The sequence below is a fragment of the Grampus griseus genome (assembly GCF_964374135.1).
Source record: "Grampus griseus genome assembly, chromosome: 19".
Lineage (NCBI taxonomy): Eukaryota > Metazoa > Chordata > Mammalia > Artiodactyla > Delphinidae > Grampus > Grampus griseus.
The window spans coordinates 31825187-31851170 of record NC_139013.1 but is presented as its reverse complement, the minus strand read 5'-3'; the positions used below and the strand labels follow the sequence as shown (position 1 = coordinate 31851170).

The following is a 25984-nucleotide window of genomic DNA, read 5'->3' as shown; positions in this document are numbered from 1 at the left end:
AAGTTGTTTGGCGACAGAGTAGATATTGATGGCATTTTTATAGACAGCTTTGGCTTTCCTGTGGTTTTCTCATTGTCTGTTACCTTATGCAATCTGAAAAAGCCCATGTAACAGTTAAGTGAGCCTCCCCACTCCCGTCACCTGCTACCATTTGGCTACGTGATTCCCAGGGCCTCTTGTGAAGACTCAGGTGTCCTGTGTTGTCTTAGGCAGCATTACTGAGGCTGGGAGTTGTGCCAGGGACCCCAGGAAACATTCTCAGTAAACATTCAAGTGTTGAAGAGATGGGTGGCTTGTGGTCCTGGGGTTTGGCGCTTTCCTGAGAAGAGTCCTAGATTTGCAAGAAGAATGTGTTAAGCTAAGCACAAATTTGGAACTCAGGGCACCCTGGGCATCAATGAGGACAAACAAACAAAATAATCACACAATGGCTTAAGAAATAAAAGGAGTTTATTGGTACATGTAACTGAAAGAGCTTCAGGCACAGCTGGATGCAGGTGCTCAACTGGTGCCTTTCAGAATCTTCAAGGCTCTATATTCCTCTGCTGGCTCTGCTCTGAGGCAGGCTCTCTTTGTGTGGTGGCGAGATGACCCATCAGCAGCTCCAGAGTCACACTCCAGGAGCTCAGCAATCCCAGCAGACAGGGGGGTTGTCTCTCTTTGGGGCTCCAGAAGTCGCAGGGAGTCCCTGATTGGCCAGGCTTGGGTTTTCTACCCACCCTTGGATCATGCGCTGGGGTTGTGATTGGCTGGATTCTGGGTCACGAGATCATCTGGCCACCAAGGCAATAGGGCCAGCTCTACCAGAATCCACGGACTGGGAGGAAGCGGGGTCTTGTTCTCATGGGACAATGGGGGGCTATTTGCAGAGGGCAGATCTCTCCACTAGCTGTGTTGAAGACTGTGCTTCATGAAGCACAGAAATGCCCTTTATCAGGAAAGCTGGATTAACCACACCACCTCGCCCTCAGTTCTTCCAAAGTGCAGAAGAGGGAGGCCCCATGAGGGGTGGGGAGGTGGCGTGGTGTGCATGGTGAGAGAGGGTGGGGGTCGAGGAGTCCTGCCTGGGCATCAGTTTAAAGACTGTGGTCAAATCAGCCCCCTGTCCGGGCCTCGGTGTCCCCATCTATAAAGGAACCTTAATCTAGCTGAAGTCGACAGGTTTTAGGATGGTGCTGTGTAATTTTCTGATTAAATTATTGGGGTATAGCTGCCCCTCCCTTTCCACTGACTCAATAATTTCTTAATGGAATCCAGTTTATTGCTGTGATCCATGCTGGCAGGGGAATGATATAGTTTTTCCAGGAGGGGCCTGTTAGACTGGCTGCAAGAGAAGGGGAGTTTGGAGGCTATTTCTGGCAGAGTGAGGTGGGTGAAAAATGTAGGGGTGGGAGGTGACGGGAGCACTTGGGGAGAAAACCTGAGCCGGGGCCTCGTGCTCAAGATCTGGAAAGAAGGGCTGGCGCTGCGGGTGAGGAGGGGCTGGGCCGCCAGGGTCGGCAGGGTGCGGCCACGGCAGCTGAGGGGGGGAGCTGGTGGGAGAGGAATGTCCCTCTTCCTGGCACCTGTCCTTGGGCTTGTCGACCTCTGACCCCGTCCCACAAATACTCCTGGAGAGGAAGGCAAGGAGGTATGCCTCCTTAGTGCCCATCAGGTACCTGCACCTAAAACAGAGATCTGAGTAACAAACTATTGAGAGCCTGCTGTGGGCTGTTCTAAGTGTTTACATGGATCAGCTCAATCAAGCCTCACAGCTGAATGAAATAGGCATGGCTATTAGCCGCATTCTACAGATGGGCTCAGAAAGGTGAAGTGACTTGCCCAAGGACACACAGCCTGTGAGTGATGGAGTCACACTCAGCATCTGGGTGCCTGTTAGGATGGGCAGACTGGAGTCAGAGGCAAGGAATGGTTAGGATGCAAATGCTGGGTGAGCCAAGGGTGGAAGGAAACAATCATCTTGAGGAGGGAGGGTGAAAATCTGGAAAAGGCAAGCCTTAACCTGTGCCTTAAAGGATCTGTGCAATTTGAATAGGATAAAATATGCAGGGAAGGGTTTTCCAGCAGGAGGGAACAACACAAGCAAAGGCATAGAGGCAAGCAAGTGCCAGGACATTTGGGACCGAGCAAGCAGCCTGGCAGGGGCTCTGCCAGCACTTTGTGGGTCATGAGGCCACTTGAGCAGTAGGCCGAGGGCAGTACTGCTGTGTCCTGAGAGTGCCTTGAGGCCTGGAATCCCCAGCATTCGCCAGGAAAGCTGAGAGGAGGCTGTGTCCAACCCCCTTGTGTGGTTTCACGGATCGAGGGGCAAAGTCCGGCAGCTTCGGGCCCCTGAGGCAGAACTGGAGGACCTGGAGGGGCAGGAAGCCCCACTCCTCTTGGATGTACACGAAGGAGTCCACTGCCGCCTGGGCGGCTGTGGATGGGCAGGAAGCTGGGCATTTCTTCCCGTGAGCCGGAGGAGAATGGCCTCTATGTGGGCCACAACAAAAAGGCTTTTCTGCCAAGTCGGAGGGGGAGGAAGCAGCCAGCTCAGCCCTGCCCCAGCCTGAAAGGAGGCTCTGTTGGTGGCCCTGGGGTCTTCGATGTCTAGCACGTGTGAGGAGGGAAGGCCAGGGTGGTCAGGGCCCTCCTCATCCCTTCTGGATTCTCCAGCAGCATGGGGGTGGGGGTGGGGGCGCTGGGCTGCTGTGCAAGTCATTCTGTCTGGGTTCTAATCGTCCACTTCCTGGCTGTGTGACCTTGGCCAAGTCACTTCACCTCTCTGAGCCCCGCTCGTCTCGGGAGTGAAATGCAAGCAAGGGAGCACGCAAGACGACTGGAGTCGTGATCACACACTGAGCACTCGCCAGCACTTGACAGCCAGCGTCCTCCGATCATCCTCCCAGCAGCCAGTGGGGTAGGTCATGTGATCCCCTCCACTGAGGTTTAAGTACCGGTATCACCAGGGCTGAAGCCCAGGACGTTCTGGACTCTAAAAACCCCAAGCTGTGCAAAAGCAGAGGAAAAGAGGCTGGAAGGAAACACACCAGCTGTCCGCACTGGCTGGGGAGTGATGGCAACTTACCTTTTTCTTCTTTTTATCTGTAATGTCTTGCCTGTTTTACTTGGGAATTAGCAAAATATAAAGAAACAAAAGATGCTGAGGGAATGGGGGGCTGGGAGGGGCCCAAGGTGAGCTTAGGTTACAGCTTGATTTAAAAAAACAAGCCATGTTAAAGATGTGGGCTTCTGTTTAATCCCGGGGAGGAGGGGGTCACTGGGGCTGCCGGGCTGTCTGGAGCTGGGGAGGGGGAGAGAGGGCCCAGGCGCTCCCCCACCCCTCGTGCCTCAGAAACTTCCACACACCTGGGCCCCTGAGCAAGGATAAACTGGGCTCGTGAGATGGGCTGTTCCTTGAGCCAACGGGTTTCTTTGAGCTTCTAGCCGGGAGCTGGGGCTGGAAGGCTCCTCAGGCGGTTTCCTGAGGAGGTGAGGCCTCTGCTGAGTCTCCCCTCCGGCTACGGAAGAGCTCGGCGAGAAGGCCTTTCATCCTGTCCTCTCTCGTCCCCCGTGCCCCACACCGCCCTCCTCCTGCCTGGTGACCTCTGGGCTTCTGGGTGACCCTAAGGCTTCAGGCAGGAGGCAGACCTGGTGGGGCCCCGCGGCTGCTGCCACAGGAAGGCTGACGAGGCAGCGTCTCCCCTCCCCCCCGTGCCGCCCACCAAGGCCCCTGGGCTGGGGGAAGCACACAGGCGGTTTCCTAGCTGAGCCTGAGTGGCCTCTGGGGCTTCCGAGGGCCAGCGTTTCCTAATCTCCTCAGCCAGTTTTCAACACAAAGAGAGGAAAGGGCGGGATGAAGGGGGCACGCAGCTGCGGGGGAGGGTGGGCCTGGAGCAGGCTGGAGGACCCTACCTAAGGAGTTCTGGGGGCCTGGCCTGCTGCGTGGCTGAGCATCGCAGTCCTGGGTGCCCAGGCTGGCGCCCAACAGGATGGGCCCAGAGGCCGGGCGTGGAGTGCGAGGCTCACCAGCCAAGCTCAGACCCGAGGGCAGCGACGCCCGTCTCCTGCACTCCTGGGCATCGTCTGCCCCCTGCCCGGGGCGAGGTTTTCTGCTTCTTCGAAGAGGGCAGGTCCTGGGTGGCCCCTCACCTTCTGGGCAGAGCATGCGGATGAGGGGAACTTCTGGAATCCACGGTGGCATCGTTTTTCATCTCTTCCTGTCCAAGCTGGGTCTTCAGGCTGCCTAGAACCAGTCCGGATGGGTGGGAAGGCTGGGTGGCCTGGACTGGTTATCCCACCCTTCCTAGACGTGCAGGGTGTGCGGGAAGCTGGGTGCCCTTTCTCACCATGAAGGAATGGCCAGTAAGTTCCCCACCCCTTCTCTGCCCGACCCCAGCAGGGCCACCCCTGGTCCCCTGCCTCACCCTCCTCTGGTCTATTGAGGGCAGCCGCCTCCCACTCTACCCGAGTTCTGCCCCTTCCAGGGCCATCGGGAAGGAGCCCCCGCAGAACTGTGAACGAGGTCTCTTTGGCGTGGTGGGGGGCAAGTCCCCTAATCCCAGCCTGGACCACGCCCTCCCCACCCTAGTCACCTGCAGCCCCTCCAGCTGTAAGCTCCAGCCCAAGGCCTCTTACAAAGGAGGCACATTCGCCGGCCGTACGATTTAATCAGTGCAGATTATTTACAGAAAGAAACGTATGGGGGTGGACACTGACCCCCTCCCTCCCCACCCCCCTTGGCTGGCTCACCGGTGGTTCTGAGGATGGAGCGGGGAGGAAGCTGCTGGACCCGCACCGGGGCCAGCCCATGAGGAGCCCCTCCCCGCAGGGGCCTCAGGGATTCTGGGCGGCAGACCTGCTTGCTCAGGGCTGCAGGGAAGCAGAGGGGACAGAGCCGGCTGTACAGTACCATTTCCCACAGCAGCCTCGCCTCCTGCTTACTTTGGGAAGGAAAAGAGGGAGGAATCATCTCCACGCTCAGGGCTGAGCCCAGGACGGGGAGGATCTCCAGGCTACCACTAGTGGGCTCTTCTGGGGGCTCCACAGCCCTGTCCCACAGCCTGTGTGAGGGGATGAGCAGCTGGCCTCTCCCTACCAGTGCCCCTGGGGGACAGGGAGCTGGCAGGGAGGAACACCCCCAGGCTGGTGGGCACGTGTTTGTGGACACCTACCGTGCCAGCCTGGGCGCCCATCCGCCCGTCTCTCCCCGGGAGAGCCAGGACACTGGCAGCTGAGCCTGAGGCTGCTGGGGTTCTGAGACCTCTGAGGATGGTGGTGTGGGTGACAGAGGGAGGGAGGAGGCTCACGGAAGGGTCACGGCTCAGAGAGGAGAAAGTGGGCGGGGGTGGAGACCCAGCCTGGGGCCGAGGCTGGTGCTACCCTTGGGGAAGGGGCCTCGGCAGACCCCCTTTGGTCCTTGGTAAGGCAGGCCCAGGGCCCCTTCTCCAGAGAGGGAAGGGGGTGTGGGCTCAAGGGGTCCAGGGGAGCTGGGGGCTGTTGGCCCTGTGCTGGCCAGGGCAGGGTAGGTTCTTAGGCACAGGGAACCAGGCTGCTGGAGTTGTCAGAGGTGGGTGGGAAGGAACCAGACCTCAACAGGACACAATCAGCGGGCCACCTCCCCCTCTGCCCCCTCTGGCCTGGGGCTGCCACCGGGTGAAAGCTCTTTCTAAGACCACAGAGACTCAGAGGGCTGGAGACCAGTTAGGCCCCACCAAGCTCCAAAGCCAGCAGAGCCCTCGGTTCTGGCCCTGGTGCTCAGGCTGAAGCACAGCCCAGCAGTCCTTTGGCCACTCTTCCAGCCGGGCCTTCTGACCCTCTGCTCCTCTGGCTAAGCCAGAGCGGGTGGGAGCCTAATTCCCTGTCTGGTGCAGAACTACTTTTAGAAAACTCTAACCCCCTGCCCTGAGGGACCGCCCTGGTCAGGAAAGTAGGAAGAAATGCTCAATTAGTGTGCAAAAAAAAAAAAAAAAAGATACCTGGGCATAAATAAACAAGGGAACAGGCCTGGCAGGGATGTTAGAGGGCCTGGAGGGGCCCCCACCCAGGGGCTGAGGGAACCACTGAAGGCTCTGGATGAAAGGCCCCAGGAGCTGTCTCAGAACCACAGGCGCAGCCAGCCCGGCCCCTTAGCACCCTGAGGAGCAGGACGGGCTGGTGCGGAGGGTCAGACCCACTCCTGCAGGGAGCGCTTGCAGTAGAGGAGCATGCGGGGCGCGCCCTTGCGCTGCATCTGCACCAGCGCGTAGGTGAGGCCCAGGATGCAGAGCAGCAGCAGCATCGGCGGCACCAGCACCATCACCATGTTCACCGTCCGAGTGACCTCCTCCATCTGCACCACCACGCGGCTGCCCCCGTCCTCGTCCGTCCCCTCCCCGAAGTCCCCCTCTTTGCTGCCGGGGCCCGCCTCGTGGCCCTCGTTGCCCTCCTCACTGTCACCGCCCGCCCCGGGCTCTGCACCCCCGTCAGGGTTGAAGGGCGGACGGGCCACGTCAGGCCATCGGGGCCCCGGCTCCACGTGCTCTTGGCAGCCCATGAAGTCCCGCAGGATGGACTTGGGGTAGCCGGGCTCCATTCGCAGGCGCTCGTTGTCAAACTTCCAGTATTTGGTGCCCTTGTAGAAGTAGGTGTAGGCTGCGAGGGCAAGCAGACCGGAGGGGTGTCAGGCCGGGGCCCACCCACCGGCCAGAGACCTCGAAGAAGACCAGGGCGAGCTGAAGGGGCCCCAGCTTTAAAACACCATCCTTCTCACTTGCTTACCAACTTATAGGAGCCAGACCATGCTCAGAGAAGAACAGGGTTTAGGTCAGGGGCACGACTAGAATCCTGTGCTTCCCGGCTGGGCTGACATTGACTAGGGCAGCGCACAGAAGGGTCCGGTAGCCTGCTGGGTTGTGGGCTACAGTCAGGGGACCCAGGCCTGGCTTCTTCCAGCACCAGAGAGGCCAGTGTCTTGCTCAAGGCCACACAGTCAGCCTGCATCAGACCTGGAGAGGGGACTGATGCCGCCTCGGACCAGATCTCTGGTCTTGGGCACTCCACCCACATCCCTTTTAACTCCAGGAAGGGCCAGGTTTGAACCACCAGGTGCGTCTATACTCAGCTGAGCACAAAGAGGTCAGAGCAGCTGCAGAGTGAAACCATCACGCATGGAAGCTGTGTGACACGCACAGGCAGCTGTGTGACCCACCCGAGCATTAGCAAAGCCAGCCGGGTCTCCCCTGAGGCCGAGAACCCAGAGGCTGAGAACCAGGGCTGATGGGTTTTCTTAAACTCACCAGAGACCCTGCTGGAGAAATAAAAGCCACAGCTCCCTGTTGCTCAGTTATAACGACAGAGATCATGCTTCCCTGCCAAGCGGGTGAGGGGGCACCCCGGGAGGACTCCCGCTCCCGTCGCTTTGAGCCAAGCTCACCGCCCACCCCCGCCAGGCTCAAGGCTCTGTGGGGATCGGGCAGCTCTGAGCACCAGCTCTGGACAAAGGCAGGTCTGGCTGGACTCCGTAACTTCCTCACTGCGGGATTTGGGGCCCTTTACGCAAGCTCTCTTTGGCCTCTGTAAATGGGGTAAATGGTAGCCTGGCACAGCTGTGTCCCCCATGCATTCCATCTCGATGCTGGTGACCTCAGGCAAGCCCTGTTCTCTGTGTATGGAGGAGGGGGGAGGGTGAGTGCTGGGTAGACTGGGAGGGGGCTGGCCCCGGTACCTGCATCGTTGCTCAGGAAGGCCCCTTTAGGGGAGGTGGGGATCCCCTGCCACACGCTGATGGGCTTGGGATAGCCGGGGTCTCCACGCTGCGTGTCCTCATTGAAACGCCAATACCTGTGACCAAAAGCACCAGGCTGCGGGCCAGCTGGGGACTGGAGCCCGGTCCGCACGGGCCATGGGTTCTTTCTGGGCAGGCCTGAGGGTGGGGGCCCAGTGCAGGCCTTTTCCCTTTCGAGGGGTGCTCACCTGTCCTCTTGGAAAAAGAAGGTGTGACCTGTGGGCTCCCACCAGATGGCTGTGTCAATGCGGTCGTAGGGGATACCCAGGCCGTAGCTAGTCAGTGGCTGTGGGTAGCCAGGCTCCAGGTTCGCTTCTCGGAAGAGCCAGTAGCGGCCACCTGTGGGAGGGGCGTGGGGGTGAGGACAGGCCTGGGGCCAGTGGGGGCTGTGCAGGAAGGGGGCACCGGGAGGGATATTCTGGGCTCCCAAATCTGTTCACATCCATTACCACACTCACCACACACACACACACACACACACACACACACACACATCCTCGTACACAGGACAGGCACTGATACCTACACACCCATGACAACATACAGCACAACTCACCCTTGCATCACACACAGTGGACACTCGTGGACACCTGCGACACACCCATTTACACACATACACATTGCCAGGTCACACCTGTACACACACCACACACAGTCGCACTGTATACGGGCCTCCATTCCCACTTGAACATCCACCCCCCACACAGTTCTTATACAGAGAGAGGAAAGAGGGGGAGCCCTGCTTGGCCTCTGGGTCTGGGGGCTGCATCCCTGGGGCACCCCAGTGCATGGCCCAGGGCTCCTTACTTTCAGTGTGGACCCAGCCCTGTCCTCGGGGAGTTCCTGCCTGGTTGAGGCTCAGGCCAGTGGGGCTAGGGACACAGCTGATCCATCAGGGGTGCTGCCCTTGAGGCCCTCCCCAGGAAGGCAGGCCCCAGAGGGAGGGCTGAGGGGAGGGAGCGCCATTGTCTCCACAGACAGACTCAGGAATCCTGCCCCAGAGTGGGCTCGGGGACCCATTGTTATGAGGAAGGGGCAAGGAAGGGGCACAGGATGCAAGGAAGGAGGGCGATGGGGCAGAGGTCCTGTGCTGCAGAAGATGGACACTTGCCTCCAATCAGAGCAGCCTCTGCCGCCCAGTCCTTTGGTCTCTGTCTACGTCCCCAACCCCTGCCTTGCTGCCAGAAGGACTCGGCTCCCCCGAGTAAGCCCGCAGTGGGCAACAAGACGAGATGTGCACGGTCCTTCCCTCTCCTCCTCCCTCAGTCCCGGCTGGGTCAGAGGTCAGGCCAGAGGTAAGGGCAGGAAGGCCGCCCAGTCCCCTCCCTCCTACCTGCCCCAGCTCACCTTTGAAAAAGACAAAACGCCCATCTTGGCGCTCGTAGGCAGCACTGATGTCACTGGGCAGACCACGCCAGAAGTGCCCGATGGGCATGGGGTAGTTGTCCAGGACCCGGTTGTGCCGGACCCGCCAGAACCAGCGGCCCTGGGGAGGGCATGGGTGTGAGCGAGCATGGCAGGCTTGCTGCCTTGGCCTGGGGGGAGGCCCTCCTCAACCCACCCCTTCCCCGGTCAGGGAGAGTCCAGGGGGAGGTGGCTTAGGAAGCCAGGGCGGCACCAGGGAGAGAGCCCGGGTGGGGTGTGGACTCCTAGGCTTATTGTACGATCCCGGGCAATCCTCTTGTCCCTCAGGCTGGTTTCTTCTTGGTCTAGGGTCTGATGGCTCCCCAGGGGCAGCTCAGTGAAGCAGGGGTGGAGGCGGGGCAAGGGTCTGGGGGAGAAGTGGGAGGGTGCTCTCTGCTCTGAGCCTGGGCCAAGGGGCTGGGGAGGCACAGGCAGGGCCAGACCTTGAACACGAACATCTCCCCACGCAGCACGGCCACTGTGTCAAAGTCCCCGTCGCAGATGTTGGGGCCATACTGGTCGGGCCGCTCCGTGGCTCGAGGCTGGGCTGGGGGGCCTGGCTTTGGGGGCTGCTCCGGCTTCCCGCCTGGGGGAGGTAGCTGAGGGGGTCTGGGGGGCCGGTGGTCTGGCCGGCCTGGCCGCCGGGGGGTCACAGTGGGAAGAGGCCGGGTGGGCTGTGGCTGGCCATCTGGGGTGCCTGCGGAGGGCGGCAGGGGGAAGTGAGGGGGTAGCCCTGGAACTCAGCCAGGATGCCAGGGTCTCCTACTTAGAGCCGTGGGAGCCTGGGGTCCCTAGCCTGGGGAGACCTGTGCTCCATGGGCAGCCCACCCAGGCAAAAGGCCCTATCTGGCCACAGCAGACCCCTCCCCTGCACGGCCATCAGCCCTGGGAGGACCTCCATCCTCCTCCACACAGCCCCTTCCTTGACCTCCCCACACTGGGCTTGGGTCACTGCGCCCCTGAGGCTGCCGCTGGCTCCACCCCGGCTCGGTGATGTTCCCCTCAGGATGCCAGCCTGCTCCAGTGGAGGCTCCAGGAAACAGTGGACACAAGCAGAGGGAAGAACTTGGTTCCCAGGTGGCCAGGAACACAGTGAGGGCTGAGGGTGGGCACTGAGTGTGGCCCTGACCCACCGAACTGGCCCCCAGGACACCTCCCCACTGGAGGCCTTCTCTGGTGGGGCCTGGTTGCAGTGGGACGGCAGGGATGCCACCTGCCTCAAAGGCACTGGGAAGTGATAAACCAGCAACACTCAGTGGAGAGCCTGGGACAGGCACGGGCTGGGAGTGACAGTGGTAGGAATGGGGGCCTGGGACCCCAGGGACACCCTCGGTCTAATAAGAATATCACTCAGGCTGAGGAGGAAAGGGGGGCAGTGAGGAGCCCTGGGGCCATCATGAAAGCTCTGGGTGAGGGCCTTGAGGGAGGGCCAGGTCCTGGAGTTGGCCAGCCCTGGGTTTGATTTCTAGCACCACCATTTACTCACTGAATGATGTGGACAACCACTAATGCTCTCTGGGCCTCAGTTTCCTCGTCTACAAAATGGGGTAGCAGTAGTAGCTACGCCTCATAGGGCTGGGAGTTGAGAGCAGCGTGCAGAGACCACGGCCACACCCATGCCGCCCGCTCACCGTACAGCTGCTGGATGCCCCGGAGGTCGTCCTCGGGCAGCTGGAAGTTGTCAATGTCCATCCACTGGTAGAATGGTGCCATGATGGCGCTGGGGTTGCTTGAGTGCTCCAGCCCCAGGGCATGGCCCAGCTCATGCACTGCTACCAGGAAGAGACTGTTCCCTGTAGTGGGGGCAGGCAGCACAGTCAGCTCTGACCTGGCCCAGGACCTGGACACCCCAGACAGGGCTGGGGTGGGCTGAGGGGGCCAGAGAGCCTGGCCATGCTTTACTCTTAGAAGAAGCTAAACTGCTCTGACTTCTGGGCCTCTAGCTTCCCCATCTGGAAAATGGGTACGATGATCCCTTCCCTTCCCTACCACCCCCGCTTGGAGATGATGGGCAGGAGACTGAGACCAAGCGTCACTGCTCCCGAGGACTGCACAGGGGATGCTCTCTCCTCTGAGCCCTGAGGCTCCAGCTCGCCTCCCCTGTTGTCACCCTGACCAGCTGTTCTCACCATGCAGGTCAGTGCTGGAGAAGGTCCAGGGCTCATCTGCATCGAAATGGGTGTCCCCGCCCAGACCAGGGCCAGGGAAATAGGCGTGGGCCAGAAAGCCACCTGTGCCATCAAACGGTGAGCTGTCGCCGTGGAAGCCAGAGGCAAAGAGTACCATGATGTCGGCCTCCTTCTGCCGCCGCAGCCGGATGTCCTCATAGGGTACCTCCTGGAAGACCAGGGGCGTGGCCTGCTCCCACACGCGGAAGGCCCGACGCACCGCCTCCAGCGAGTGGTACCAGCCCAGCTTCTCCGTGTAGTTCTGGATGCTGCAGGTGGGCAGAGAGAGGTGTGAGTGAACACAGGGCCTGGGGCTGCTGTCCACTGCTAGCACTCACTGGGCTGGGGGCGGGGACACATGGTCTGAAGGAAAGGGGATAAGATCTGAGCTGGTTCACGGACAATGCTCATCAATATCAACTGTTAGTTTACTTTGACATGAATTTAAAAAAAAAAAGAACGAACGTGAAGCCAAGGAATTCATTAGGAGATCACTGAATAAGGTTGCAATGTGCCAAATAAGCTTATTTTAAGAAAGAAAAACATTAAGTAATTAAAAGTATAGGTGACACAGAGCCAAGAGAAAGACCTAGAAAGTGGGATGCAAATGGCTGAGGTTTGGGAAACACAGGCCAAGAGGTTCTGAATGTTGGGCTCCAGGGTCAGGGTGACCTGAGTTCAAGGCTTGGCTCTAACATTTTCTGTGTGACCTTGGGCAAGTGACTTAGTCTCTCTGAATTTTAGTTTCATCACCTGTAAAGTGGGAAAAGGAGGACAGCGCTTTCATCATGGAGCGCCTGGGAGGATTAAATGACTGAACTCAGGTAGAACATGGGCATATATGAGCCTGCACATGACAAAAGCATGATGAAGCCTGTTCAAACTCAGGACTGCTGGCTTCCAGAACATACCTCTTTCCAACATGCCATGCTGTTTCTCTACTACCAATGTTCTGCAATTTAGTAGGTTAAATCTATGTATAATTCTAAAAGAGCTCTTTCTCCCCTTATATTTTACCCTACTATGCATATTCTCCTAAAAACAATTCTATCATTCTTGCAGATAAATATTAAGCAAATATACCAGCCCCTAATAATAAGTATCTGTCCTTCTAGATTTCCACTGCCTTGAAGAGTACAGACTAAAGGCAACTCTGCCTCACACTTGACCCAAACAAAACTGTGATGCCTATAAAGGGTACATATTCTGACTTTTTCTTTCTTACATAATTTTATTCTGAGAACATGTAAATGTTAAACATTAACAAGCATCACACACACAGACACACACAGACACTCACACACACACACACACACACACACACACACACAGCATGATGAAGCCTGTTATCTCCCACATAAAGCAGATTAAGAGTCCATGTGCTGGACAGATCTCCATCAAAGATCACGAATCAACTCATGGATCATGAATTCACTCTGGCAGCCTGGGTCTATGCGACCCTGTGGGCTGCTCTTCCTCAGGAGATGGAGCTGCGGGTGGGGTCGTGGCTGGATTGGAACAGGAAGGGGGAACCCTTGGGGCCTGCCACAGAGCTCAAGGCTCAGGGGGGTTTCTTGCCAAAGGACTCAGTGGAAAGGAGGAGGGTGCTTGAACCAGGGTCTGCGCGGGTGACTTGCTGCTTGCCTGCTTGCATCTGCCTGGATTCAGGCACCCCAGTCCTCCCTTACCCTTCAGACGCCTGAAGCCCCCAGTTTGCACTGGTGCAGGAGCCCATCTGGGCAGGTGAGGCCAGCCCTAGGTTGCTGGCGGGTCAGGGGATGGAGGGAAGGAGGACAGAGCAGAAGCAGTTCAAAGGTCCTGCCCTTCTCTGGAGGGAGACTTCCTGGGGTGGGTGGGTGAGTGGGGTGACCGATCTAATCAGCATGGGAGCGGGATTGGCAAGGTTGGATGGCTAGGCCGGACACCCTGCAGTGGGCTGCTGGGAAAGGAAGCCTTCCAGAGGAGCCCACTGGGAAGCCTGAGGCCTCAGGCCAGGCAGAGAGGGGCCAGCTGCTTCTGGAGGGTACCCTGGGGGGACACCACCCTGGGCAGCCAGGTTCCCTACCTGAAGGTCAGGTGGTGGTTGTTCCACTTCCTCCCGGTGAGGGCATAGCGCTTCCGCCGCCGCAGATTGGCTTTCACGCGTACCCCGAACTGGTCTGGTACTCCACAGCGGGGCCGCTTCATCCACCTAGGTGCACAGAGCCTCCCCTCAACACGCCTGCCTGCTGGGCTCTGCCTCTTCCAGGCAGTCCACCGTCTCCCACCCTCCCCCCACTGGCCTCCAGCTGCCCCTTATATGGGTGTGGAGGGGGTGAGGGACTCTCTCAGCTTCGAGCTCCTCATCAGGAAAACGGTAGTGACCTTGTACTGGAAGACTGGGTGCCCAGCAGTGGCTCTGCAAAGGTGAGCCCCTTTTCAGCACTATCACCCAGGAATGGGAGGAGAGTTACCCTGAGGCTTCTTATCCCTGATACCTTATGCTCTGTGCGTGCTCATCAAGGATGTGGCTTTGGGTCACATCACCTCTGCCAGATTCAGAGCAAGGCCTAGCTAGGCAACCACATGTGTGCATGTGTGCTGCACCTCCCCATTCCCATGCCTGTGGCAGACATCACTAATCAATCCTATGCTCCTTGCTGCTGAACTGGGCTTTGGCCTCAGGAGCTTTTTCAACACTAGGCAGCCGGCAGCCATTCCCAACCAATCAGAGCTAGCACGGAGGATCAAGCCATATGCCATCTCTTATCTAGGCCACTCTTTTCTGGAAACTGCACATGCCAAGCCTTCATCAGAGCAGGCCAGAAGGAGGGCAGGTGCCAGTGGGGTCTGGGAATGGCCCGACCGAGGGACTCACGCCTTGGTCTCTTCGTCCAGCACACCCGTGATGGGGATCCCGTAGAAGCGCTGCATCTCGGCGAGGGCCGAGGCCAGGATCTGGGCGGAGCGCATGGTGGACATGTGGCGGCTGGGCTGGGGCAGGTAGCCATAGAGCCGCAGCCAGTTCTGCAAAGGAGAGGCCATGACCTGGTCAGCAGGTTCTGGCTCCGCTACCTCCAAACACGCATGGCCTGCATCCCACCACCTCTCACCTCCACCACCATCACCTCCCGTCACCACCTCCCTCCAGGTGACCATGTGAGCTTCTGTACGCTCTCCGTGCTTCCACTTCCTACGGTCTGTTCTCACACAAGAGCTGGAACAAAAGGCCTTTACAAGTCAGGTCTGGTCAGTCTTCTGTCTAGAACCCTCCAAAGACTTCCCATCTCAGAGGAAAAGCCAATTCTCACAGGAACTACCTGTGAGGCCTCAGGGCCTTTGCACTTGCTCTTCCTGCTGCCTGGAGTGTTCTCCCCACAGAAATCTGCATGGCTCATGCCCTCATTTTCTTCAGATCTCTGCTTCATCACCTTATTGGAGGAGTGTTCTCTGACAAATGCAAAAAAGACACCCATCCGCTGTACCCTGTACTCCCTCTCCTGCTTCCCTGCACTTGCCACCATCTGACACGCTGTATGTTTCACTTAGGTGTTTATTATTTGCCTTCCCCCATTAGGACAGAAGCTGTGTCTCTGAGGACAGTCCAAAGTTGCCGTCCTTATTACTGTGCCGGCCCCTCCAGGGTGGGGCCTTCTACCATTCCAGGCAGACCACTGGGGACCCTACAGGGTTCAGAAGCTCTTCAATTCTCACCAAGTAGGAAAACCCGCCCCTTGGTGCTGCTCCCCAACAGACCCTGAACCTTCCGGAGGGAAAGCAGGTGGGTTCAGGCCGCCCACCCAGGCCCAGGAGGGTGGGACAGGAGGCCTGAAGTCCAGTCTCTGCTCTGCCACAAACTCTCCTCTCCGGGCCTGAGTGTCCTCGTGTGCAAAATGGGAGCCATGGGGTTGTCAGGGGGTGGGGTGAGAGAGATGGACCTGGGAAAAGCAGCTGGGACACAGTGGGGGTGCCCGTCCCCTTCAAGACTTGCTGGGCAAGTCTTTTCATCCATCTACCCCCATCTGTCTGTGTGTCGGCCCACCCAGCCAGCCATCCTGCCAAGTGTTTCTGAGCACCCTGTCTGGTGCCAGGTGCCATGCCAGCTGGAGGCCGTGGAGGAGGCGGCTGAAGTGTCCTGACCTCCAGGGGTTTATTATCTCCTTGGGGAGACCCGGTGCGCACGCAGAGTGAGGAATTCACGCTGGCAAGTCTGTGAGCAGACAGGACCACTGCAGTCAAAACCGGTGGACGGGATCCCCAGTGAGCCAAGCTGAGTGGTGGTAAGGAAGGGAACTCTGCCCTGCCCACCTGGTGCTCCCAAGGCCACGAGAACATGGTGACCACTGTGGGAGGCTGGTGAGCAGAGGCAGGGACTGCTGTGGGCCTGGGCTACATGGAAGCATGTCCTTTGAACCCTTCCTTGTCTATCTTTGGTCTCTGGAAACCCCCAGAGTGAGGGGACCTAAAGGCCTGCTCTCTGAGACGCTCTGGAAGGTGAGGGCTGCACATCAAGGGCCCACGGGGCAGGATGGCAGCTGGACATGGTAGTTGCTCTGGGCTGACAGCGATGTGTCAGCTGGCCTGGGCCACGCTCACATCTGTCTGCCACCAGGGTCACATCCAGCTCCAAAGGTACTGGCTTCCCTCAGTGCCACTCGCCAGCCCAGCCCTGGCCCCTGCCCAGGCCCCTGGTATGGATGGGTTGCCCACACAGCCCGGCTCAGCACTGCCCAGGCTGCTGCTGGAGGGAGCGGAGCCTGAGCCAACGAGGGCGGCGCGGGGAGACTGCCAGAGCCTAAGGATGCCCAGCCACAACTTCGAGGCCTCGCAGGACAACGCGGCAGACACCGAGTTGAGAAACGACCACGGCTCTGGGTACAGATCCTGGCCCAGCCACTTTGCTCGCTGTGCCTCAGTCCGTAAAAGGGGGTTGAATCAAGACCTGCCTCATCTCATGGATTTCTGTGAAGATGAAATGGGCAAGTCCACAGGAGCCCTTGGCACTGTGCTGGGCAGGGGAAAGTGCTCAGTCAACATGGTATTAATGACAGAGGCTGCTGGGGGCAGGGGCACTGCCCGGTTGTTCCTAGAGTGGCAGCCTGTTGTGTCGGTCGACAGGGTTGAAGGATCCAGGCTCCGACAAGGCAGCCTTGGGTGGGGGCAGGGCAGCTGGGGGAGGCAGGAGCACCCTGTGGCATCCCCCATGGACCCCCCTCACCCCTCCTGCCCAGGGCTCCCTTCCTTTAGTTCCACCAGACACTGGCAGTGTTACGGGCGCCCTCCCCATTCTTCCCAAGCATGGAAACCTTTCCTGAGGCTCCTGTGTGTCTGTGAAGGGGGATGTCCACCACCTTTAATGGACACGGTTTGCCTGAAGAAGCCTGGAAAGATCTAGAAGGCGAGGCTGTGATGCTCGGCCAGCTCTAACAGTGAAAGGAATCCAGCTGGAGGTGGGGGGAGAACTGGGGCTGCTGCTGACAGATGAGGGCACCTCTATATCACCTATTTGCATAAGGTAAAAATATCCTGGGGAGCGCAATCACAGGCCACCAAGGGACTGATTAGCAGTGTGGCGAGTGACAGGAGGAGGGCAGGGCGGGGGAGGCTCAGGCTGGGGCCCTGGGGAGGGGAGGGAGCTGGGCCTGTCTGCAGTGAAGAGCTCCAGAGCCCGGTGGGGGATGGGGCAGAGGGGCCCCTTCAATACTGGGCACAGCTCAGGGGGCTGACGGGAAAGGCCCGAGGGTGCCTGTGGACCCTCATTCACACAGACAAACACCCTCTGAGTCCCAGGGAAGCCAGAAGCTTCCATCTCGGTATCAGCCAAGGCTTCCTGATGACAAATGTCTCTCGGCCACTGCTGGGTAAAAAGCTGAGGCTGAGGACTGGTGACATGAGTGGGCTAAGCTGAAATACAGCCTTGGCCCAGAGCAGCTGAGGCCCCGGAAGACAAGGAGCTGACTGAGCCCGCCTGACGGGCAACGTGCCAGTCAGTCTACACTGCCCGCGGGGCTGGGGCTTTTCTTTCCCCCAGTGTCCAGGAGAAGTTTCTCATCACCTTACTGCTCTGCTAAGTTCGACAAGCCCTGGGGGTGGAGGGGAAAGACCATGGGGGGCACAGGTGCATGGCAGGTGCTGCCCTAACTCCAGCCTCCTGAGGGGCTCTGCAGCCCTGGGACAAAAGCGGGAAGCAATTCCCAAGGTCATGACTGACCCCTGGTCTCAAAGTCGGGGAGGGGCTGTGCTCAAGCCCCTGCTGCTCCTACCGGTACACTGTCCCTTCCATAAGGTGTCTCCTCCTTCCATAAGGTGTCTCCTTTTCTGTCTGGTCACCTCGAGTCTCACAGGTGGGGTGAGCCAAGCAGTGAAGCTCTGTTGCTCAGCTGGGGAAACTGAGGCTCAGGGAGGTCAGTAAGCAGCAGAGTGGTGGGCCCTCCTCCATGAGGACCACTGTCCAGTGGGAGGCAGGTAAGGGTTCTGCAGAGAGAGCTCTGGGCCACGAGTCCCCCTCCTGCCTGCAGCCCAGGGAGGGAGGCCGCTGCAGGAGACCCCACCCACCCTGGTTCTTTCAGCCATTTCTTTCTCAAGCTCCAGACCCCATCCCATAAGTGTGTGTAGAGGCTTCAGGTGAGTGGTTGGCCCCAGGCAAAGAGATGTAGAGCCATCAAGAGTCTGAGGGGGAATTCCTGGCCCCCTGGCCCCCAGGAGAGGACATAAATGCAGCAGCCAGGGGCTGAGAATCTGCTGGAGGCCAGACTGTCCACTCTCGTCACCCCATTCAATGTTCACAAGTACCCCATCCCCATTACACAGACAGCAAGTTTCAGAGAGGGTGAGGGGCCCACCCAGGGTCACGCAGCTGGTCTATGGCTAGAACCGGAGCCCATAAGCAGTGCTATTGGACCAGGCTGTTTGTGAAGCAGCAGCAGCTCCTCTGGGCCTGAGGCAGGGGACAGTGGGCTCTGGCCCTTCTCGGGAACAGCGCCCAGCACGGCACTGGGGGAGGGCGCCCAGCCCTCCCCACACTCCACATCTCCGGCTGGGTCTGGGCGCTGGGCCACAGTCAGCAGGGCTGCCCCCCAGGACTGCCGAGACAACCCCGAGGCAGGCCCTCCCCACGGGGTGGGCGTGTCTGGGAAGGAGCTGCCCGATCAATACTGTGCATTAAGCAGCGGTGGGGGCAGGGTGAGCGTGCTGCTGCAGACGCATCCAGCTCCTTGGGGCTCAGACAAACCAAGCCGCCTCCCACCCGGCCTTATCAGACCCTGTGCGATAAGAAAAATCTCTCCTGGCTCTGCTTTGCTTCACTCACCCACGGCTCTCTCTGCAGGCCAAGCAGACCCTAGCAGGGCTGCCCAGACAGGCACAAAAGGCGTCTTGTCAGGCGCGCCAGCGATGGACGCAGACCTTTCATGGTGTGCTGAGGTCCTCACTGTGCCCGCAGACGGCATAACTAGTCCGAGGCCAGGGAAGAAAGGGGGGCGCCCAGCCAGCCCAGCCTGTCCTTAGTGGATCATTTACTCCCTTTCGAGGCAGCATAGTCCATATTTAAGCAGCTCTGGAAGAACACACTTGCTCATTTGGGGCTCAAATCTAACCCACCCCCCCAAGATGGGAAAGTTGCAGGTGGGGAAGGGGCTCTGGGTGGTGGGGAGAGCAGGCCGGGTGGGGGACGTCCAGCCAGGGAAGCAGGAAGGAAGTGGACGCCACTTCTTTACCCTGTGGCCTCCCAGCCTGCCCCGCACTCCTTAACCCGGAGGGAAAAGCAGCCGGAGTCCTTCGGCCAGTGGGCGGGCAGGGGTGGGGAAAAGGGTCCTGTTTGCTAGTGGTTTCGGGCTGGCCGATGGCCAGGCCTGGGGCCTCACCTGGAAACCCCCTGTAGGTGTTGTCTCTTACATGGGGCTGCTTTCCAGGCAGAGCCTGGGTGGCTGGACAGGCAGGGGTAGGGCTCCAGGCTCACTTGCTTGGGGGCGGGCCCTGGCTCTACCTCCACACCCTCCTTCCCACCTGGCTCAGGCCCAGCAGGCTCCTGCCTGGCGGCACTTCCAAAGGATGACACCCTGGGCTCTGACCTGTAGCCTTTAACCCAGCTTGGGGGCTGGGAGCTCAGGCTCCTCTGCCACCACCCAGGCTGGGGAATCGGGTAATGTCTCTCACCTCAAGGTCTCAGCTTCCTCTTCTGTACAATGGGGTCATGACTGCACCTAAACTTACAGTTAATACAGGATTATATGTGAAAATGCTTATAAAACACCCCTAGGCCCTTGCCCAGGATAGCACCAAGTATGTTGAAGGTGCTCAAAAATAACACTTGATCCTCCATGGGCCCCACGTGAGGGGCATCGTACATAGCATTCGGCATTTTACACATAAACGCACTGAATTTCCCCAGTAACTCTATCCAGTAGATACTATTACTAGTCTCATTTTGTAGACAAATGAGAAACTCAGGCTCAGATGGGGTCAGTGACTTGCCCACAACAGCAAATGCCATGTGCTTCTCATGGTCACTGTATTTTGTCACCATTTTGTAAGCGCTTCCTATGTACCAGGCGCCAGGCCCATGTGTGGTGGACACGAAGCTGGGCTCCCACCCCTCTGGGGGGTGGGGGAAGCTGCTTCTGGGAGGACCAGGTGGTGTCCAGGGCTAAGGGCAAATCCTAGAGAGCAGTTCCAGACCCTGACCTCCAGGCTCCGTGGCTGTGGGGCATCTTTTGAGGGCTGGCTGATGGCTGGGATTCAGGTCCCCATCTGTCTGTCCAGATACTGGAGGTTGAGTTGGGTCTTTTTGCTCATTTCCTGCTATTCCCACAAGGGAAATGGGATCTGGTTAAGAGGCATCCCTCTTTGTCTCTCTGATCCAGGACCACCTCATACATCTCTGCTGTACCTGCCCGGGGCTGCAAAATCTGTACTACCTCCCCTAAAGGGCTCAGGCATCCCCAGAACCACTGTTCTTCTGGGGAACGGCCTCATATGAGCTCTAACTCAGCGGGGGCTTGTCCAGTCAGAAGGCACCTACTGTGTGCCTCAGGCCTGGAGTGTTCAGCTACCTGCAGGGTCCCGGGTCCTCACATTCATCTGTGGACTCCTCCCTGGGCCCTCTTTGAGCTGGAGAAGGATCTAAGCAGAGAGCCCCCAAGTCCTCTCTGCTTCTGCTGACTCACAGAACACATCTCCACGCCCAGGGCAGAGCTGGCCATGGGGCTTGACCCCTGCCCGAGTGGTCAGCTGTGTGAACTACATGAATGTTGGGACGATACTGAAGATGCCAACTGCCTTAATCCACCCTGGCTGCTATAATGAAAATACCATGAGCTGGGTGGCTCATAACAATATTTATTTCTCACAGTTCTGGAGGCAAGAAGTTCAAGATCAGAGCGACAACGTGGTCTGGTTTGGTGAGGGCTCTCTTCCTGGCTGCTAACTTTTTGCTGTGCCCCCACATGGTGGAAGGGGCAAGGGAGCTTTCTTAGGAAGTTTTAATTATCTTTTTTTTTTAATTTATTTATTTAATTTACTTTTGGTTGCGTTGGGTTCCACATTGCTGCACACGGGCTCTCCCTAGTTGCCATGAGCGGAGGCCCCTTTGTTGCAGTGTGCAGGCGTCTCACTGCGGCGGCCCCCACGCACTGCAGAGCACGGGCTCCAGTAGTTGTGGCACGTGGACTCAGTAGTTGTGGCTCACGGGCTCTAGATCGCAGGCTCAGTAGTTGTGGCACACAGGCCTAGTTGCTCCGCGGCATGTGGGATCCTCCCGGACCAGGGCTCGAACCTGGGTCCCCTGCATTGGCAGGCGGATTCTCAACCACCGCACCACCAGGGAAGTCCCCTCAGGCAGTTCCTATAAGAGCACTAATCCCACTTACGAGGGCTCTGCCCTCATGACCTAATCACCTCTCAAAGGCCTACAGCACCAACTTTAATTGGAGGTGGGAAGCAGTGGCCACCACTACAACCACCGCAAGCTGGCCTCAGGCAGAAGTCAAACTTCCAGCTGGGCAGAGGCGTCGATGGCAAGGGGCATCTGGACCAAGCAACAAAGGGGGCATGGAGGAGTGACCAGAACCAAGTGCTTGGCAGGGAGAGGATTTTCCTTGCCGGGCAGCATTGCTATTCTGAATTGGCATCAGAGAACATGGGTAGTATTTGGAGGGATTTGCAGGAAGTCTTCTAAGGGGGGTCTGGGTGTGTTTCTAGGTTGCTTCCTCTCCACCCTCCTTGAGGTGGGGCAAAGGAAGGCGTCTTGAGTCCAGGGGTCAGAATGGGCAGGCCAGGTGATGCACACACATGGAGCACACACTGGGCTGTTCTCTGCAAGGAGGAAGCTAACTGACTGGACCCCAGGGCAGACCTAACACAGGGCCCCGGCAAAGGGCTGGGCATGAAAGGCACAGCCCAGTCGGATCCCAAGTGCCTGGCAGCACCAGTCAGCCCAGTTCTCTCTGGGTTTTGAAATAAAGTATGGAGAGCAGTAGCTTGTTAGTGATAAGAGAACAGATTAAAAAGCAGAGAGGGAGAAAGAAGGCGAGAAGATTCAGCTTCTGTAGGTTCCCAAAGACAAGCCCTCACATTAACCCCTTCTCTTCGCAGGTGGGCACGGGGGCCCCTGCTGCTTCTGCTCCAGTTAGGAAAGGGCACTAACAGGAGCACACGGTGGGGCCCCAGCGGCCAGCATGGAGGCGCGGGCAGAGACTGGAGCACAGGAAGCCTGGGGCTGCGGCGCCACAGTCAGACCTGAAGGTCAAAAGCAGAATTCCAGCTGACTCCTACCCCTTTTTTTGCTCTCCTGCTGAGCTGCCAGGTAGGGGCAAGGAGGTGGGTGTGTCCATGTTTTAGTGGCAGTGGCACCACACCTTTGAACTCTAGCGGCCTGAGTCACCTCCATGCGGAGGCGTGGGTGGGCTGAGGGCCTAGAGGTGTGTCTGGGGGGTAGGGAGAGGTGGGGAGAGCCAAAGCTTCTCTGGTGAAAAATCAAAGGCACTTAAGTGGAGTATGTGCTACAGCCAGAAAGAGCAAGACAGAAATCTGAAGGAGGGCCTGGACTCTCAGGTCAGCGAGGCCAGGAGCTGCAGCTGGCACCTCAGTCAGGTGGGGCCTAGGTCTATGTGGGCCAGAATGGCTGGAGACTGGGACCTGACAGCCAAGGGAGGGAGCGGGACAGGGCAGAGTAGCTCAGTGGTGGCTTCCCCAAGGAAGACAGCCTTCTCCAGGCTGAGGCCTGGCAGCCTGCCGGTATCTACTGGCTCCTAGCACACGTCTGATTCCTTAGTCTGATGAGATGCCTCTGGTTTCTGCCCTGGGAGGGAGAGGGGCTGGCCTTGCCTCAGTTTCTAAGCTGCTCAGAGACAGTCCCAGCCATTGACCTGGCTGGAGGTCTGGAGCTGTGGTCAAGGACCAAAACCCTTCTCCAAGGGACAGAGCCTCTAGAAACAGGGTGCAGCCAGGCCCAGGAATCTCTGATGCTGGTTCTTGGTTAGCATGGACCTGGGGACAGTTTTCACAGCCTCCGGGCAAATGCGCTGGCTGCTGAAGCCATTTGACTCTTTAGGCCCAGCTCCGGCCAGACTTGACGGGACTCCATGGAACAGCCTGTACTCCAAAGCCACCTCTAGGCTCTGGGATAGCCCAGCGGTCTCTAATCCTGCGTCTACCTTGGCTTCCAGCACTCAGGGGTGCCCTGTACTTTCCAGAGTTTCTTCCCACAATAGCCCAACCCAAGTTTCTCCCGAGGGGAGGGGCTGCAGGTCAGTCACAGAATCCCTAGTCAGTGCCACACAGGCATAGGGCCATGGCCATGGTCTGTGGCCCAGTGCAGGCCCTGGGCTTTGGGTACTCCCGCAGCTGGGAGAGGAGGAGGTGATGGAGGAGCAGAAGCAAAGGAAAGAGAGAACGAAGGCCCTCAGACCACAGGTCCCAGTGCCCCAGCTCCTGGCCATCTAAAATGCCAAATCACAATGCCTGGCTACCAAATTCCAGTTTGGTCTGCAATTGCTTTCTGTGTGGAGATGCCGTTTCTAAGTATAGATTATAAACTCCTCGGGGGTGGGTCTATGACTTGCAATTCTTTGGTATTCAACTCCAGAGAGTGGCAGGTGGGCCCAAACAGCACTCTCTGCCTAGTACCTGGATGCAGGCTGAGGGGCAATCCCCACCAGCAGGGGTCCCCAGTAAGCCCCTGCCTGCCTGCCTGTGTGAATCGGGGGTGGGGTGGTGGAGCTGGACTGGGGATGGCCTGGGGTCCCACTCTGCCTCCTGCCAGGGCCTGGCTCCCTGTAGCTTTCCCTGGCCGGGCCGAAGAGGGAGGGCAGAGCAGGTGGGGAACTGGCTGGGAGGTGTAACTTGAGCTGGGAGGAATTCCCTGCCCTTCCTCAGTGCTTTTATTAAAGTAGGGCGGGGAAGGGCAGGCTTCCATCGGAAAAATCTCCCAGGCAGCCGGGGAGGTGGGGAAGCCGCTGAGAGCTGGGAGGGAGCACCGGCCTGGCTGCAAATAGAAACGTCACTCAGGGCAGCAGCCCGGACAGCAGGAGGCTCCCGGCCGGCGCAAGGGCACCGAAGCCCGAGCCTACCGGGGACGCGCTGAGGGGGGTGTCTCCCCACCATGCCAAACCTCTCCCCTTCTCCTGGGCGGGGAGCAGGGTCTTAGAAGTCGGGAAAAAACGTCTACGCTTTTGCTCTGGGTCAACGGAGCTAGTGCCCTCACTGTCCCTAATCCGGAGGACGGCGCTCGGCGACCCCATGGAGCCGGGGGCGCTGGCTGGACGCAGCTCTGCGCCAGGAGGCGGCGCCTAATCACCCACGGGACCGCTCCAGAGATGGGCCCCGGTAGGGACGTCTGCCGGGCTCCTGGTGAAAAAATGCTCGGGGTCCACCCTCTTCGGCCCGGGCCTTGGCGTAGGGGCGCTGGTGGAGGAAGCGCCGGGTGAGACCGGGTCTCCCTCTTAGATGCCATCTGGCCGTGGCGCGGCTTGCGCGCAAGAGTCTGAGAAAGTCGCCAAAGCGCCCCCTCAACCCGAATGGGCTACCTCAGAGGTTCGTACCCCCTCCCCCTATCCCAGCCCGCCGCGCGAGGCTCAGTGTCACCCAAACTGGAGTCTATCTAGGCGGGAGCGCTGCCTGCTGTGCCCAAGACCCACCCCCCACACACAGAGCAGCCCCCTTCCCATTCGCAAAGAACGTCACCGTGCGTCCGCAGAGCTCTCGAGGAATCAGGAGTCCGGTAGGGAGGGAAGGAGAGGAGCAAGGGCTGGGGGCAGCAGAAGCGGCTCCCGGGACGCGGGCTGGGAAGGATCAGTGCCCAGGGCGGGGCTGTAGGGGTAGAGAGCGGGCGCAAGCCCTACGCCCTCCAGGGTTTGGGAAGAGGTGCACCACCAAGGGCTAGCTGGGGAGGGGCAGCTTGCCGGGTCCCCTTTCTTCCCCGCCCCCAACTCCGGGACTGGGGTTCATCTCCGCGCCCTTCCTCTCCACGCTTCAGGCTGCGGGCGTGGCTTCCTTCCCACCCCAAGTCCCCCAGCCCCAAGTCCTCCAAGCCGTGGCAAAGGGACTGGGCGAGGGTCCTTACCTCGGCATTGACTTCTGCGTCCTCCGCCGCTGCGCCGCGGCCCAGGCAGCCCAGAAGCACCAGCAGCAGCGGCAGCAGTCGCGGCCGCGCAGCCGACTCCCGGCCGCTAAGGAGACTGCCCGCCCAGCCCGGCCGTCCGGGCGCGCTCCGGTCGCTGCCCATGCTTCCGGCGACCGGCCTGGCCCGGGGCGCTGCTGCACGCGCGGCTCGCCCGCTCGCCGGGTCCACGCACGCGGCTCGGAAACTTGCGACGCTCCCTGGCTTCCCGCCCGGCGGGCGCGAGGCAGACCTCCCGGTCCCGGCCACCGCGGAGCCGCTTAGGTCTCCTCGGCAAATTCCCACGCCCGAGGAAAAGCGGGCCGGGCAGGGCCGGGCGCGCGGAGCCTGCCCACGGGGGAGAGGGCGGGCCGGAGCCGCCCGCCGCGGGGTCCTGCAGCCTCGGCGCCCGCGGCCCGGCTCTCGAGAGCAAGCGCAACTCCTGAGCCTTTGTCTGGCTCAGCGCTCCGGCCGCCCGGTCCCGCGGCGCCCCCTGCGCGCCCAGCTCCTTCTGTCCATGTCCGGGGCCAGGCGCTGCCCAGAGCGTGCGCCTCCCGCCCGTGGATCCTGCTCGCCCCGCGCCCGACCGGGCCCGGGTCCCCGCGCAGCCCAGGGATGAGGCGCAGGGAGCCGGTCGGAGCGAGTGAGCGAGCCAGAGAGCCGGCGCCAGACGTTCCCGGCGAATTCCGCACAACCCCGAGCGCTCCCGGCCCTCCTCCCCGCGATGCACTACCGCCGCTCTTAAAGGGCCAGTGCTCTCGTGGCGGGCGGACCTAGGCGGGGTCCAGGGGCGGTACCTCAGCCAGAGGCTTCTTGGTAGCAGGTGCCGGCGGTGGAGCCGGACAGGCGACCCTTTTACTCTTCCCAGACGGCGGGAATCCTCCCCAGTCCGCCCCCGTCACTCCCCTCCTTGCTTTTGGGGAGCTGGGTTGACCCCCAAGAGACCCGCCCCACAGAGGGAGGGGCAAAAAGGAATGAAGACGCCTCTTTCTCCCGCCTAGTGGGTGGGTGGGGACACTGAGGCAGCGGTGAGCAGGGAGAGCCGAGAAGGAGAGACCCAAGTGTCTGGTCTTAGGCCAAAAAAAAGGAAAAAAA

The 25984-nt window shown here is 59.5% G+C and overlaps 1 protein-coding gene across 2 annotated transcripts; it reads right to left on the bottom strand.

The window, feature by feature from the left end:
• Positions 1–4644: 4644 nt before the first annotated feature.
• MMP15 (matrix metallopeptidase 15) lies at positions 4645–25292 on the bottom strand. Of its 2 annotated transcripts, none has more exons than XM_082677371.1 (10): positions 24854–25292; positions 14174–14322; positions 13382–13507; positions 11278–11585; positions 10780–10941; positions 9592–9845; positions 9092–9230; positions 7933–8083; positions 7685–7800; positions 4645–6612 (listed from the first exon to the last, which is right to left on the bottom strand). In XM_082677371.1, exons 1-10 carry the CDS (start codon positions 25013–25015, stop codon positions 6146–6148), a joined length of 2034 nt encoding a protein of 677 aa, XP_082533497.1. In that variant the 5' UTR covers positions 25016–25292; the 3' UTR covers positions 4645–6145. The 2 variants fall into 2 exon arrangements, with proteins under 2 accessions (XP_082533497.1, XP_082533496.1); XM_082677370.1 differs by lacking the exon at positions 24854–25292 and adding an exon at positions 18605–18718.
• Between the last annotated feature and the right edge of the window lie 692 nt (positions 25293–25984).

Bases quoted from the DNA above. Each gene is read 5' to 3' on its own strand.
- MMP15 (XM_082677371.1), bottom strand. From the start codon at position 25,015: ATGGGCAGCGACCGGAGCGCGCCCGGACGGCCGGGCTGGGCGGGCAGT. The intron at 11,586-13,381 runs GTAGGGAACCTG...GCCCACCTGCAG, and splicing joins AACCACCACCTGACCTTCAG to CATCCAGAACTACACGGAGA. The intron at 9,846-10,779 runs GTGAGCGGGCGG...CGCCCTCCGCAG, and splicing joins GGGCATCCAGCAGCTGTACG to GCACCCCAGATGGCCAGCCA.